The 16,677-nt window shown below is 39.6% G+C and overlaps 2 protein-coding genes across 3 annotated transcripts in view; one reads left to right on the plus strand and one right to left on the minus strand.

The window, feature by feature from the left end:
* TDP2 (tyrosyl-DNA phosphodiesterase 2) lies at positions 1 to 9,762 on the minus strand. 2 transcript variants are annotated; one of them, XM_032462591.1, is made up of 7 exons: positions 9,387 to 9,762; positions 8,964 to 9,109; positions 7,358 to 7,531; positions 6,547 to 6,638; positions 4,527 to 4,645; positions 3,029 to 3,199; positions 1 to 1,134 (listed from the first exon to the last, which is right to left on the minus strand). In XM_032462591.1, the coding sequence occupies exons 1-7, from the start codon at positions 9,735 to 9,737 to the stop codon at positions 853 to 855; spliced, it is 1,335 nt and encodes a 444-aa protein (XP_032318482.1). In that variant the 5' UTR covers positions 9,738 to 9,762; the 3' UTR covers positions 1 to 852. The 2 variants fall into 2 exon arrangements, with proteins under 2 accessions (XP_032318482.1, XP_014412695.2); XM_014557209.2 differs by lacking the exon at positions 9,387 to 9,762 and adding an exon at positions 9,192 to 9,380 and having other exon boundaries at positions 431 to 1,134.
* ACOT13 (acyl-CoA thioesterase 13) overlaps positions 9,725 to 16,677 on the plus strand; it is a 13,040-nt gene continuing 6,087 nt past the window's right edge. The window contains exon 1 of the mRNA XM_006182234.3: positions 9,725 to 9,855. Coding sequence (XP_006182296.1) covers positions 9,775 to 9,855 — 81 coding nt within the window. The 5' untranslated portion in view covers positions 9,725 to 9,774. The remainder of the gene's footprint in view (positions 9,856 to 16,677) is intronic.

A 16,677-nucleotide genomic window follows, 5' to 3' on the forward strand; every position in this document is an offset into this window, starting at 1 on the left:
AACAAGCATAATTCTTTATTTAAAGTACAGTCTCTTATAGGAAAAAAGAATGTTTCCTTAAAGCACATGTAGAAGTGCTCCTTATTCACCTTTTGTAAAATAATTCAATTTTACAAGTTGCAAAAGTAAAAGGCTATTTCCCTTTATACATTTATTTTTCTCTTGGAAAAAAAAAAGTCCAATGCCACTGTAAAACTGACTTTAATCATCAAGTCTAACTCTGCCTCTGTTGGTGACATAACTTCAGACATGAATTTTTTGAAGTGAAGCAATTTAAAATAATGAGTTCATTCATAGCTTACCAATCATGTACAAAAATAAAGTCTGATGTAACAGAGCTGCAATCTACTTAAATGCAGATGATCATGGCTTTTTCATCTATCTTGGATTTCTTAAATATCAAAAGATCCAGTCCCAAGGGCTCAGTAAATTTTTTTTTAATTTAATTTTTTTTTTAAATTTCTGAAGACTTATTTAAAATATTAAGTATCTGGGTACCTGATTTAAAAAATAAATCAAATATAAAGGCTAGCCCAGAGACAATGTGGCCCTGCTTGAATCTAGCCAGCAGCTCTGAGCGCTGTTACAAGCTCTCACAGCCTCTGTGACCTTTCACTAAGAGGCCTCATGTTCTGAACACAGGTATGCTTTAAATACACATGACAGGTTTCATTCTGAAATCTGAGGACACAATCTACAAAATAAAATCACAGTAGTTTTTTCTTCTGTTACAATGATCCAGTTTATTAATTCCTCCATATTAAGCTACCTTTCCAGATAGGTAGAAATTAATTTGCAAAAACACAGAACAAAATTGCTCAGAACATTCAAAACTTGTATTTGAAACAGATTTCACAATATAACATCTAAGGTGCACAGAAGACCCCAGTGATCACTCGGAAATCTACCACAGTCCAGTTTTTCCAACCCAAGGAGGTCCAAGCTTCGGGGAATAATGTGGCCACTTTCTGATGCTGCTCTAAAAAATATTCGATCAAAACGAAGCTTACAAGCCACAGCTATTCCAAGATTAGAGTTCATCTGTGTATCCCATGTATACTGGCAATGCTTAGGTTTGCCCAAAAACTCCCACACATCCAAAATGTTGTTGGGTAAACCACCACATTTGGTAACCTGAAAAGAAAAAGAAAGCTCTTTTCAGAAAGTCTTTTTCTCCCTCAAATTAAAAAGGTCTTTACTATTACTGTGTCTAAGTACGTTTCAAATCAGAATGCCACAGATTATTAATGCACAAATGTAAAACTACATATAACTAGATTATAAAAATATTTTGCCACATGATAATAAATAGATAATATAAAAATATCAAGATAGCCAAAGAGGTCTGAAATTTACCCCTGCTCTTCTGCCATAAATAGATTCCTAACTTTGGGTATCAGATAAAACTCAGAAGACTGAAAACCCATGGCCTCAGTTACCAAAATTAGTTGTTTTTTTTAATGAACACAAGTACAAAGAAGGCAAAACTGTTATTCTACTTTAATTTACACATTTAGAAGTATACCATTTATATGATCCAGTAATGTCAACTGTCTTCAGTTTTATTTGAAATTTACTAACATTTTTTCTTCCCACATTCTAAGATTTAAAAAAATTTTTATTATTGTGGTAAAATATACATAAAATTTACCACTTTATGTTACATATGGCATTAAGCACATTCACAGTAAGGTGCAACCATCACCACCATCCACCTCCAGAACATTTCCAATTTCCAGACTGAAACTCTGTACCCATTAAACACGAACTCCCCATTCCACCCTCCTCCCATCCCCTGGCAACCACCATTCTACCTTCTGTCTCTATGAATCTGACTACTTTAGGATACTTGGGTAAGAGGAATGATAAAATATCTATCCTTCTGTTACTGGCTTATTTCACTCAGCAGTGTCTTCAGGGTTCATTCATGTTACAGCATTCAATATTGCCTTCCTTTTTAAGGCTGAATAATATTCCATTTCAAGTATACACATTTTGTTTATCCAGTCATGTGACAATTGACACTTAGGCTGCTTCCACATTTTATCAATTGTGAATAATGCTATGAATACAGGTATACAACTATCTCTTCAAGACTCTGCTTTTACTTATTTTGGGTATTCCCCCAGAAGCAGAATTGCTGGATCATACGTGATAATTTTTGGAGGAATCCCCACACCATGGTCCACAGCAGCTATACCATTTTAAATCCCCAGCAGGAATGCACAAAGGTTCCAATTTCTCCACATCCGTGCCAACAGTTATTTTGTTTTGTTTTGGTAACAGTCATGCTAGTGGATGTGCAGTGGTATCGCAACATGGTTTCTAATGACTACTGATGTTGAACATCTTTTCATGTACTTATTAGCCATTTCTATATCTTCTTTGGAGAAATGCCTAAATCTTTTTCCCATTTCTAAGTGAGTTTTTTTTTTTTATTTGTAAGAGTTCTTTGTACATTCTGAAAATTAATTGTTCATCAGATGTGATTCGCAAATATTTTCTACCATTCCATAGGTTGCCTTTTTACTCTACTGACAATATCCTTTGATGCATGGAGGTGTCATATCCAAGAAATTATTGCCAAATCCAATGTCATGAAGGTAAAAAAGGTTGGGGAAAAAAAACAACCTCAAGACTGAAGAGAATTAGGGGACAACTATGCTGGTCAAATCTTTCTGTTCTTCTCACCTTGCAACTAGAGAACACAAATTGATGAAGTTTTCTAAACTCTTCTAATCATTATTTTCTCTATAGCCCTCTTGTTAATCAACACATATTGTTTTGTTGTCTGTTTCATGTGCCATATTTATGTTTTTCATCCAATAATGTAACAGCCCTTCTGCTCCTGCTTTCCCTGTGCTAGGCACACAGCAAAGGCCAAATCATTATTTGCTGAACTGCATCTGCAAGGTCACTTACACATTATGATGAAGGTCTTGGTTTTAATAGCTTTGATCAAAAGAAACCTAAGTCAGTTTCCACAGCAGTAACCTGCCCATAAACACCGAGCTGACTCATCACTCACTTCTTGATCCCTTAAATTCGTATCTCCTGCAAATATAACTGTAGCTGACTCTGCAATCTCCTGTATTGCCTTTAAAACAATTTTCAACTGATTCATTCGTTCCTTAGCATGCTCTCTGGTGCTCTCCAAATGAGAAGTCATAAGGCAGAGTTCATTTCCTGACACACTCACCTGCAACAGGATAAATAATTAGAATCGTTAAAATTATTCACTCACCATTAACGCTGAACTTTGATTACAGAATCAACAATTATTCAAGTGACTGATAGATATTCACTAAAAAGAAACTATATAACCAGCACTGTGCTTTTCCTTATAGGTCAAAGAAGTATATGGTGCTAAACTTGCTCCCAAACAATACTGAACAAGTACCCACTAATACTTCAAGAGCTACTTCGAATGTCAGCTCCACTGTGAGCCCTTCCTCAGTGCCCCAGGCATCAATGGCTCCCTCCCCTAACCTCCTATAGCACACTGGAAAGGCTCTTTATAAAGTCCCCTAGGCTGAATTCCAGCAGAATTATCCCTCTCCTACAAAGCCATGAGCCATTTGAAAGCAAAGATGGTTCTCTTATTTACTGCTAAATTATCAAGAGCCTGGAACACAGGTAACTCAAAATAGTGTCAGTTAAATGAATGAAAGGAATCATTTACCAGTTAAGATACCAACGATGTGGGATCTGTCATTATGTGAACTAACTGCCTATAGTCGAGTCCAAATTCTTTCATATTGGGCATTCATGATCTCCTATAATCTGGATCCAACCTACTTTATCAACTTATCACACTACCCACCCCTCTTTGTGCCCTCCACACTCACCTGAATGGAATGCTCATTTAGACCTATATATGCCCTGTTTCATATATACATACCCTGCTATTTGTAATTTGCAAAATTTTGCTCATGGTGGTTCTGCCACCTGCATGGTTCTTAATATCTACATCTTAAATGTTTCTCAGGGCCCAATTCAAATGCAACTTCCATCAGGAACCTTCCACTAAACAATGTAGCTAAAAGTCACCTCTTCTTTCTTTAAACTTTCAGGGCACATTACTATACCTCTCCCATGGCATTTATGCCTTTCCTTTATTTTAGTAACCATACATACAATCTCTGCCCTGCTAATCTATGAATTCTGTGAAAGCAAGATCTATTTGACTCATTTTTGTAAGACTCACTGAGTACAACGCAGTACCAAGCACAGTGCATTTAATGAAAAAACTACTATAGGAAGCGAATATAGAATGTTAGCAAACTTATCTATTAAGAAAACATCTAATGAATCAAAGAATTTATTTTTACAAACTTGTCTATATTTGAAATGCATGTAAAAATTTAATTTATAAAGTTCTTTAGGACTATTTCGAAGAACCTATAAGTGAGGATCAAATATTTGTCTAAAGAAAATAGTTTTTTAGAAACGAAAACATCATGGAACTATATTTTTTAAAAACTCATTCTTTTTCTTTTTAAAGTCAATTTTTAAAAATTACTTACATTCACACACAAAAGGTTTCTCATCATTTTTGTATCTGGAAAAGGAATAATCTTTTGGCTTTTAAATTTCACTCTTGATTTCTTCAACATTACAGCTGTGAAATATCCTTCTTCATGACCTTCAAATGTTTGTGAAGAAGAATTTAGGCTGAGAGTCAAGGGTATTTGCAGTTTATCACAAGTTCTCCTACTGAAGATTTTATTACAAAAAAAGGCACAGATATTTAAATGGATCTAAATCTTAAAAGTAAACTATTATTTCAAAATAGCTGAAGATAGCCAACCAAGTCCCTGTGTTTACTTGCCTCTCCCAAAATGTAAACAGAAGTATGGAAGAAATATAAAAATTAAAATGAATTGACATTAAGTTCCAAAAATAGTTAACAGTGTCAATATCAAACATAAAAATTTGAAAACATTTCTGAAAGGCATAGAGAATGAGACTTAAACTGAGGCAACTTGACATGTTACTTCTGACGCAACCTGGCAGTTACTTTTCACTCTGGAAGCACCAGAAAAATTATAGTAGGTGAGTAAAAAGCTTAGAAAGGTATAAACTTGCAAGAAGAAAAGAGAACAGAAGTAGAGGGGCAGTGAATGAAAGCTTCCAACAGTTTTTCAGAAAATAAAGTAGATGGAGAAGTGATAACTGGTTTATCAGAATGGAGGGAAGCCAGGAAAAAAGGAACAGGAAGAGACGGGAGGAGGAAGACCAGGAGATGGAGGGGCAGGGAGGCGGGGAGGCAGACTGGAGAGAGGGTAGGTGGGTGAGCTGGCCCCAAGAAGGGGAGGGGGGAGAAGGAGGTGAGAGAGAAGAATTTTCCAAAACTAAAGGTCAAAAGCCCCCAGATTAAAAGGTCCTACCCAGTGTTCAGCACAATAAATGAAAAAAAGACCCAAAGCACACTAGGGCTAAAAAGAAGAGCCTCAAAGCTTCCAGGGCCGGGGGTGGGTGGGGGGAGAGAAAAGAACAGGAATTAGAATGCCATCAGACTTATGATCATCAATAATGGAAACCAGAAAACACTGAAATCATGCCTTCAAAATTCTGAGGGAAAATGACTCTCTAGAAATTTACTGTCCAGCCAAACTATCACTGAGCTATGAGGACAGAACACAGGCATTTCCAAATAGGCTGAGATTCAAAACCTTCCTTCCCCACGTGCTACTTAGAAAGTGACGAGAACTCAATGTGTTCCAATTAAAATGAGAAAGTAAACCAAGAAGAAAAAAACCATGGGATGTAGAAAATAAGATATCCAAGACGGAAGACAGGCAAAAAAGTATCCCCAAGAGAAAGCAGAAAAGTTGTCCCACAAAGGACAGAGACTGAGAGAGAACCCTCTCTTTAGCAATTCTGGACTAAAAAGCAAATCAAAATGAAACTCATATACTACATAAAAGTGAAAGTCAAAGAAAACATGAGATTTAGCCAAAAATCGTGAAATGTAGCCATAGTAGTACGTTAAATGCCCTTAGTAAAAATAAAATAGATTTAAAAAAATTTTTACCTTTCATGTATAACTGAAAGATTGTGCTCTCCACTGGAATTTGACACAAAATTGTAAAATGACTATTACTCAATAAAAAAAAGTTAAAAAAAATTTTTAACTGAATTATTCAGGGGAAAAAGCTGGGGAAAAAACCCAAAATAAATAAAAATGAATTAATAAAGACAGACTTTTTGAAAAAGCATAACCACAAGGCAATCACAGAAAAATTTTTTTAATAATTTAATTTCACCAAAAAGCTACTCAGGGTCTCAAATTTTGGCAATTTATATTTTCCTGAAAAATCTCATTTCAACCACTTTTTCACATATATAAGCTGTATAACATATTCTCCTATGATTTTTTTTTTTTTTTTTTTTTTTTAGTATTCTGTGTCTGGCTTGTTTTTCTCAAGCTCATTTTATTTGTGCTTTTTCCTGTTTATGTTCCAATTGTCTAACTTTGATTTATCTCTTTCACTTATTTGTTTTTCAAAGAAAAAGACAAGATAATAACAGCAAAATTGTTACCTGTAATAATCTCATAACTACTTGCTTTCTTCTTTAGGTAGGCATAATATGGGGGAATAACTTCCTGTAGAAATACCACATCTGGGTTGTACCTAATTAAAAACATCAATTTATGATGAACACCAGGTATAGCATTTCATTTGCAGCTACCTAGATTAGGAAAATACCACAGCATAAAAGAAACACAAAACTGTAATCCTCTAGGACACCTAATATTCAACGTTTCTACTGATCTTTGATAACTATAAAATGAGAAAGATCTGTTATTTCACAAATAACACTGTAAAGGTCAATTAAAAAAAAAAACATACGTGATATCACTTTAAAGTTAGAAGAACTGGAATCACTGACATCAGAAACCAGTAACATTGAAAGCCTACATTGGTCCTACACACTAATAGGTGCTTTAACTGTTATTGTCTCTTTCAATCCTCTTGAAACAGCTGTTATCCACCATGAAGAAAATGGAGCTCCAGAGAACTTAAGTGGCTCACAAGTGGTTACACAAGGTCACAGAGCCAGTGTGTAGCAGATACAGATCATTTGTTCATTTCCTTTTCATAGCAATAAGTACACACGAAATTTAATAAGTAAAATAGTACTAGAAGGCTTCTAACAGAAATTAGTGTTCCCACTGCATCCCAAACTGCAATCCTGCTCCCAGAGGGAATCACTCCCAATTCTTTCAGATGTTTCTTCTGAGAGCTGGACTAGGGCTGATTCCAAAGCCAATAAACTTGAACTGTGACCCCTGTTGTAGGTGGTAAGATATGTTATCATCCTACTGTTAAACAGATGTAATAATACTTACAAAGTTAAATAGGAACACACCCCTCGAGCCCGCTCTAGCAGATTGTTTAAGTCCAATCCATCAATATTCCAGGTGATGAAAGAGAACACGCTGCCATCTTCCTGCTGAACATCTTCAGATGTGCTGGTTTTAGAACTAATGGAATCTCTCGTTTCTTCCTTGGTGAGGTCAACACTGGCAAGGTCAGAATGAAATACAACTTTGCAAATGCTCTATAAACTGACTGATTTAAAAATTATTTTGGGTCTTTGCAGCCTTCATTTTACAGATAAATAAATCTCAAAAGAGTCCTAAAAGTATCTGCCTATCAAAGTGCAAAAGTCTGATGACAGGATAAATAGATCTTGCCTGTGTTCTCCAAACGTCTGCTCAATTACACGGTGAGAACCAACTCTACAGCCTTCGATGACATGTGTCACCAAAATGATTTTACAAACTATGACCCCAAATTAGACTGAGTAATGTGAGGTTTTCATTTCATTTTAAATCAGATTTGAAGTGAGATCTCATTGTGCCAGATAAATAATGGCTGCAAATTCTGTTATTCCCCTCACTGAGAGCTGAAGTCTAACACCATTCCCCTTTAATCTGGGCCTGAGCGACTTGCCTGACCAACAGAATCCAGTGAAAAGGATATTCTGGGATTTCTGAGGCTTGGCCGTAAGAAGCCTCGCAGCTTTCACTCAAGCCTTTCGGAACACTCTGTCCAGGAACTGTGGGCTGCCGTGGGAGAAGTCTGACTGCTACTGAGACTGCCGTCCTGAGAGACCTCTATGTGCTCCAGTCTACAGTCCTGCCCGACCCCACCGTCCCCACCAAGGATCAGACATGAGTGGAGGGACACAACATTATAAAGGGACTGCTCAGCATTTATAAAATGTACATAAATTTAAGAAATAGGCTTTTGTATTTATAATTTTAATAAACTTCATGTCAATATCTTGGAGATAAGTCATGTTTAAGTTCGGCTTTTAAGATTAGTATTATTCAGCAGGGATGAAAAAAAAGGTTCTAGGTTGAAAGGCAAGAGAAAATGGCCCACTGGAGAAAGGGAAGGTTTGATATGTCCAGAAGTTTTGTGGGATAGGAAAGAGAGACAAAACCGGAAAGACAGGTAGTGGTCAAAACCGTGGGTCTGGTAAGGCACCTGGAGTTTAACAGAGGTGGTGCAGGAATTGGGGAGTGAAATAACAGGGGCGGATGTGCATTTTACAAAATACTACTATTCTGGCTGGTAGGCAGAGAGTAAATAAACAACAATATGGAAAGTAAGGAGATTGCCAAGTTACCATTCTGCAGGAGAGGATTTTGCCTCATTCGTTTCGAAACTCTCGCTTACGTATTTTCGATAATTGGAGTCAAAAATTACATTTCAGATATTTCCTCCCCAGACTCCAAAGTACGTTCGAAGCGACAGCCTGGACCTCGGGAGAGAAGGGTCAGCCCCGCTAGGGCGCATCTCCATCCGACGCGCCAACAACGATTCGGCTACTCGGCCTCTACTCAGCCCGCCCGCCCAACTTCAAGGCAGGTCCCAGGATGCCCACAGCAACCCGACACCGAACTGCCTCCGCCCTGTCGGGCCCCCGCCCCCGCCGGCACGCACCAGGACTCGGGCTCGGAGAGGGGCTCGGAGAGGGGCTCGGAGAGGGGCTCGGAGAGGGGCTCGGAGAGGGGCTCAGAGAGGGGCTCAGGGCGGCTTTCCAAGGCGTTCTCCTCCACCGCCGGCTCGAAGTAGGAGTTCAGCGCTCTCTGAAAAACAAGACACAAGAATGGGACGTGTGCGCCGCACCGACCGAAGTAAAGGGAGGGAAGAGAAACAGCGAAAGCGTACTTCCATCTCCCAGTCGTTCTCGGCCAGGTAGCACTGAGCCACGGCGGCGTCGCAACTCGCGACCGAGGCAAACTCCATGCACAGAATTCGTCGCTTCTTCGCCTGGGGTCCTCCCTCCTCCCGCTCCGCCTCGGGCCCAGCCTCCAAACCGCTTTCCCGCTCCATCGGCTCACTGCCGCCTCACCGCCGGCTTACCGCCCCCTGAAGCTGGCCATGGGGCAGCACTACGCTCTGCGCAGGCGCCCGGCGCCCTGGCGCTCGCACATCAACCGCTCGGCGAGAAACGCGCTCCGCTCTCGGAGGGCGATACTGCGCCTGCGCAGCAGGAGAGCCGGCCCCGGGTGGCCCGGGCGGGGCGCCGCGTGCGTGCGCGGTCACAAAGGGGCGCGGAACGTCAGTGCGCGAGTTGCGGGGGAACGTAGCGGCGGGCGCGCGCGAGGGCGGATCGGAAGGCGCCGCGGGCCCGGAAGGCAGCAATTCCTTCGCCCGCAGTGTCCTTGTTTCTGTTTGCGAACTTCTGGGCTTCTCTGCTCGTCCAAGAATCATTCTTGCGTGGGGCCTGGGATCTGGCGTCTGGTCCACGATGAGATGTAAGGGAAAGAATTGGATGGAGATGATCAAGTTCTTTAGCAGTCATCCCGGTTTTGACAGAGTTTTGGACAAGGTATTGGAAGCGAAGTCGCGGTTTCTAATGAAGGGAAAGGAAGCACCGTTCTTGGTGCGCGGGGAGCGCTGAATAAATTGTCTCTGGCTAGATCCTGTTGGACTGAGTACCCAAATTCACCTTAGTAATAATGATCACTACTTGAATGGAGCGCAGTTATGTGCTAGATGTGCTTGTGCTGATCTGTCTTCAAAACAAAAAAGGTCAGTGGTTTAGCCAGCAAAGTCGAGTCTATTGGACAGTAGCGGAGGAATTGCAATTTAGGACATGCAGACTATGGCCAACCACAGGCAAGTCTTCAGCTGTTTTTTTATAGAGGAGAGGGAAAAGTCGAGAGGGGCTATTTTGAACAAGTTCGTTGAAGAAGAGAGTCCCCCTTGTGCTGGTTTCTCGTTGGTTGAGTTGCGGAGGTTTTTCACGAGCTTGTTGTTGATGGACTAGGAGAAAATCTTTTTCCTACTGGGGTTTGTAAAGTAAGCTGGGAGGAGTGGTAAATGAGTGAAAGTTCCCTTCTGCAGGGCTTCCCGACTCCGTTTTAAATAAGGTATTTCATAATTATATTATTATGATATTGTAATAACATTTTAAAAGAAGTAGGTGAAATTAATTTTAGCAAACTATATTAAGTAATTCATAATATCCAAAATATTTTAACATGTAATCAGTACAGAGTACTCCCTTTTTGTACTTAATCTTTGAAATCCAGTGTGAATTTTACACTTACAGCTCATCTCAATTCATATTTGCCATGTGTTAGATGCTCAATACAGGTGGCTAGTGGCTACTTGTTAAACTGCACAGGTCAATATGGTAAGTGCTCTATGCTTGTTAATTTGTTGGAGAATGGGTTTTGTAGTTGTTTATGTTTTGTGTGGGCAGAGTTGCTCAAGCTAAAGTATAGATTTATGTACAGTGATGTGTAAATCTAGTTGTGAACATGGTTCCTTTCCTTTTACTATAAATTTTAAGGTAACATGATCTAGACCAGTGGTTCTCAATTAGGGGTGGTTTACTCCCCATGGGACATTTGGCAATTCTGGAGACATTTTTGATCATCACAACTGGAATGGGGTGGGAATAGTGCTACTGGCATCTAGGAGGTAGAAGCCAGCGTACACAGTTTCCCTCCCTCTGGCCCCACAACAGAGACTCATCCAGTACAAAGGTCAACAGTGCTGAGGTTTGGAAATTTGGACGTAAGCCATCCTGTTACTCATTTGCTTTGTCCTCAGTCAGAACTTGATTAAGTTGCTGCCCTCTTGTTCTTTATAAGTATAACAACACCTTTGTCATGTGAAGGAGTCATGTCTTGAAAAATGATTTACTAATTAACATAGGAGCATGCCATTCAATAACATGTTATATATGGCTTTATAAAATTACAATTTTTATTGATCATTTATATTTTTTAAAGTTTCCCTAGCACTTATTATGTGTCAGGCACTGTGCACTTCATGAACATGAACTCATCTTTTTATGGCAAAAGATACAATAAAAGTCAAAATACAATAATTAGGAAAAGATTTTCACTCTATGACTAGGTGTTAAAATCTGATATGGTAAGAAGAGCTGTAGAGACAGTCTAATATGTAAGTGGGCACAAAGGATGTATCAGGCTGTTCACAGAAAAAGAAATATAATCAGGAGCACTGGTAGTCTGGCTGATGCAAACATAAACCATAAGATACCATCAGATTGTGCCCATCATATTGTAAAAATTGAGTAATAATACACATTACTGATGAGGAATAAGGGAATGAGGCATTTACTCATTGCTTTCCAGAAGTAATCTGGCAGATTTGTTAAAAATTTACATAACTCTTTTACCCAGCTATCTAGTTTTGGCAATTTCTCCTATACAAATAAAAGCACCTTTATTTGTAATGGTAAAGAAAAATATGGAAAGGACCTGTATACCAAGCAATAGTTTAATAAATCTTATATATTCAATACTAGAGAATACCACAAAGCTATTAAAAGAGATCTATATGGGGGTGGGGGGATAGCCCAAGTGGTAGAGCACATGCTTAGTATGTAAAAGGCCCTGGGTTCAATCCCCAGTACCTCCATTAAAATAAATAAGCAAAAAATCTAATTACTTTCCCCCCCAAATAAAAATAAATAAAATTAAGTTAAAAATAAAAAAATAAGTGATCTATATGAATTGAGCTAGAGGAATGGCTGTGGTATACTAGGAAGAGAACTGAAATTTGCAAATATGCATAATATGATCCCATTTTTGTAATCTTATAAAAAGAAATGAAAAACTCTATATTGTACATGTTTGAATAAGCCTAGAGAATCATATTGAATGATATACAGCACTGAAGGGGTAGTAGGTTTTGGAAACTGCATCTTATACTCTTTGATTTATTTATTCATATAGAATGAATGATTTTATTTTTGTAATTGAAAACCCAATAAAGAGAAGGAACATGGCAGTTTTAGATGGATCAGAGATAGGATTTAAAGAATCGAGATATAATTAGTGAAATAATGAACTCAAGTCAAGAATTACTGATATAGAGAGGGAAAGGATTTGGCATCAACTCAGAGCAACTAAATATTTTAGAAAATTAATAGTTTTTGCAGTGGTAAATGAATGACCAATTCAAGGGAAATGATGACAATCCTTTCAAAGGAAATGATTCTTCTGCCATGGAAGATAAGTTTTCTATGTACAACCTCTGAAATAAATGCCACTGAAATGTTACACCACTTATCTAAGTAGCCTTTTAAGTCCTGAGGTTTGTGAAGACCTCAGAATGTTACTAAGAGCTTTAATAGAAATTGAATGTATTCATTTTAAAGATTAAGAACAGAACACTAAACAAAAGCAGTGTAGGATCTGCAGAAATTTCTGGAATACTGTTTCTCAGTGAACAGATTATTTAAACTTCTTTGTTGCTGTTTGATTTGTGGCTTTATCATAACTGGCTCACCATAGTTACATTCCCGCAGGGCATCATTCCTTCCTGGGAATGACTCTATATTCAGGTACTACATTCCAAACTAGATCAGCTGCAAAAATTCTACACAAGTTTGTGCTTTCCCTTCAGAGAAAGTCTGGAGGAGTGACTAGACATTCCTCAGTCTGTAGGTTGTAAGGAAGGTCCTTCCCTACTCGCCCCTCTTTTCCAGGTTCAAGGCAGCAGAGAAGCTGTAATTGAGAGAAATCTTGCCAATGTGATTAATGTGATAGAGGCCTTCATCCACCTTTATACGCATCCCAGAATGATTCAGTAAAATCTGCCATTTACCAGCCTTCAGGGAAAAATACGGTGATTGCATATATTCCTTCTTAGCACATCTCTCACCATCACCACCACTCCAATGGACAAGAGTAGAATGCTACTTTAGTTGGCTAAATCTTCAGGGAATATTTAATTAAATTCCTCTTTGCTCTTCCCTAGGCCTTTGTTTTGACTCCCATGGCGCTCGTTTGCTAACATTTGTTATTTTTGGCCTTCTCGTAAAGCTTCTACTGCTTTGTATACTCCCTGTTTTGGGATCCTCTGCTCTTGACCCAGTTGGCCCCCATTTTCACTCTTACCTTTCAGTGTCCTTTTCAAATAGCACCCACTGTCCTTGGAAAGCCTCCCCTGGCATCTCCAAGTGTATTCCTCTGCTCCTTGGCTAGCTTTTGCCATAGGACTTACTATAATTATCTAGTGAGTTTTCTGCCTTCCCTCTCCACACTGAGAGCTCTCTGAGAGCACGTCCACAGCAGGAGTTTAATAAGCATTTGTCAGTGCCTACTGGACAATGCCTAGCTGAGTGCCTTTCTTTCATAGAAGATACTCCATGTAGTTTGTTCAGTCAGTTGCTGAAGCTACTAACTGTTGGGCATATTGTTAGAGAATGCTCTTAGCTGACCTTCAGATTTGAATGTATTCATTCACTCATTCAACAAACAGTGCCTGCTGGTGCCAGGCACCATTCTAGGCACCATGGATGCCACCCCATCACACCGTCACCTTCTCTCTTACTCTTTACCTCCTTTCCTGCTTACATGCAGGTGTATTTATACACTGTCCTCAGACATAGTTCCTTCTAGTATCTGTATTGTGGCACATATGAAATCAGCCAAATTGCAAACCAGGGCAAATTGCTGTGAAAACAGCCTCCTTCACAAACACAAAATTCTCATCCACTACTATTGTCTGTTCTCTGTGCTCCTGTGCACACGTATGGTCTCTCCTATTCAGCCTCCTTGGTTGACTCACATTTTTATAGACACGCAGGTTTTCTCACACCACATGCCACACCCCTTGAGGCCCATTCCAGACAGACACCCTTACTGAATCGTTAGTAGAGGCAGGGTGCGGGCTGCTCAGCAGTCAGCAGGAGCCCCAGTGATGATGGTGACTCTCAAAGGCCAGAAAGATGGGAAACGTCAAGGCCAAAGAGAACTCCGGGTTCTGGGCAGAGCTTTCTATTAGGGACCATCTCTTTCTCTGCTGTTGATTACTAGGCCTCCCTTCTCAATTCTCCACTGAAAAGGTAAGTGAAGAAAGGGGAGAGTGTGTCACCCTGAAGTGTCTCTCATGGGATCTGAGCCTGAGTTTGGCAATAGAGGGAATGCTGTGGCAGTGTGAACCACATAAATTCATGTGAATGCATGAAGTGCGGGGACGAGATGGCACACTACAGGCCATGTAGAAAAGGGGCAGATGATTGTATGTGTGCGAGTCCATTTAAGAGAATTTTTATGCTAAACTAAGGAGTCTATTGGGTCAGACTGGACTGAGCCATAAACTAACGTTCTTGCCAATCTACTTCAGTCGCCCAACCTGCAGCATCCTGGGCAATTCTCTGTATTACTGGGGCCATGGCAGCAGTATTTCTGATCTCAGGGCATCATAAAAGGCTACACACCCACCTTCCCACAAGACACCAATGAATGAGGTCCTAGTTGTCTGCAGCAGTCCAGGTGAGATGGGAGGGGAGGCAGTTTTGCATAGTGGTTAAGCCTGAGACACCTGGGTCCAATGGAGATAAAAACAGTACTTCAGAGATTTGTGAGAATTGAGACAACGTCTCAATGTATGTAAGACTATGCATGTACGTTTCTGAGCTTGGTCTCTAAGCCACAGTTAACGTGATACAGTCTATATCTTGATTGAGACTGAGATCTTTTTTTTTTTTAAAGTGTCCTCTCCCCACCCCTGTTCTTTATCAAAGAGAGGTTAGCTCTCCATTGGCTTTTTGCCCCACAAGACTGATGAGTTCTGGTTGGTCAGGTAGGACACACCTTCATTGTGATTGTCCATTGGCTTATTTAGGGAGACAAGGAGTGACAAAACATAAAAGTATTTCTCTGCCGTATCAGGCTACCAGAACAAAAGTATCTCTAGTCCAATGTACATTTTAAGCCAGTTTTGTATGTTAGTATGTCCTTTGGCCTTTCAAGTTGGAGAAAATAAAAATTAAAATCAGCATTCTGAAGTAGAAGATCCAGTTGACATTTGTTTTATCTTTTGTTGTCCCAGCCAAAGTTAGATAATCAAATGGAACTTTTAAGAACTGACCTCTGCTAAACACACCGCACCTTAAAATTACACTAAACTACCTTGGGTGTCTCTAAGGCTTCCCTATTTGATTCTGTTTCCTAAACTGCCTGGCTTTTTCCCCAGTGTTCACCTGGCTAATTCCTGCCCATCCTTTAAGCCTCGAATGTCATTTCCCAGGATGTCTTTCCTAATGTCTCTTCCCTGGAAATATACTTTGATAAGTTAGATCCTTACTTCCAGCAGCCGGTATTTATCTCATCCGCAGTAACTCCCTCCACTGCCGTGTGCACATTTGTCTTTCCCTTTAGACTGGGAACCCCTAAGAGTAGGGACTTAATCTTGTTTATCTTTACATTGCAGTGCTTGATAGACTAGGATAAATGCCCCAACAAGGTGAATTTATACCTTGGGCCTGCCTGGGAGTATTATCAGTTTATGAGGACACCTTGTGGCTAGATCATTTATTGTATAAACAGACTTGATCTTGTTCTAACATTCTTCTTTTGACTTACCTGTTAAGCAAAACAAGACATATTATTTAGGATGGTTCGTATTATACAGTTCTATTTCTAAGTCAGGATCTTCTAGGGGATAAATAACAGCAAACTATTAATGTTATGGTTTGTGAAATTCCAAAACATCTTCCTGGTGGGAGCATAAAGGCCTCTGTGTACCTAGAGACTTTACAGTTAGCAACCAGGGAGACTTGGAGGTGCACAGACCTAGATCTGAATCTCGGTTCTGTCACATCCAGGGTGACCTTGACAGTAAAACACTCAGAGTTTAAGTTACCATAAAATGGAAACCATCCCTTCCTTATTCTACAGTATGTGGAAAGGCTTTGGGACAGTGCCAAGCACATTGCAATTGCTCAGTAAATGGTAGTTACCTAGGATCAAACCAACTATTTAATGCTTGCGACATCTCTCCCTCCCCTAAACACAACAGACACGCCAAATATTCATCTATGTTCTGCCTGAACACCTCTAGTGACGGTGAGAATTACTGCTGCTGGGCACAGCACTTTCCATCCACAGCTCAGTTCCAACTTCTAAATATTATCTATGATGTTTTTTCCTAGTACTTTTATATAGGATATAAGAAACACCTTTCTATTATTTTTCTGTAAGTTGCCTTTAGAGATGTTTGATTTAAAATTTTAAATTCATTGTTCCACATTTTATCTTTCATATAATTCTTTTTCATTATGATACTATAAATGGGACAGGATCTCAAAAGCAGCAATTTAGTGGGGAGGGAAATAGCTCAGTGGTAGAGCACATGCTTAGCATGCACGACGTCCTGGGTT

The sequence above is a fragment of the Camelus ferus genome, chromosome 20, assembly GCF_009834535.1.
Source record: "Camelus ferus isolate YT-003-E chromosome 20, BCGSAC_Cfer_1.0, whole genome shotgun sequence".
In the NCBI taxonomy this organism is placed as follows: Eukaryota; Metazoa; Chordata; class Mammalia; order Artiodactyla; family Camelidae; genus Camelus; species Camelus ferus.

What these genes read in the sequence shown, in the direction of transcription:
- TDP2 (XM_032462591.1), bottom strand. Translation starts at nt 9,737, where the DNA reads ATGATTCTTGGACGAGCAGAGAAGCCCAGAAGTTCGCAAACAGAAACA. An exon ending in CTCTCCGAGCCCGAGTCCTG is followed by an intron (nt 7,532 to 8,963) that starts GTGCGTGCCGGC and finishes TGACCTTGCCAG; the next exon opens with TGTTGACCTCACCAAGGAAG. An exon ending in GTGTGTTCCTATTTAACTTT is followed by an intron (nt 6,639 to 7,357) that starts GTAAGTATTATT and finishes GTTTTTAATTAG; the next exon opens with GTACAACCCAGATGTGGTAT.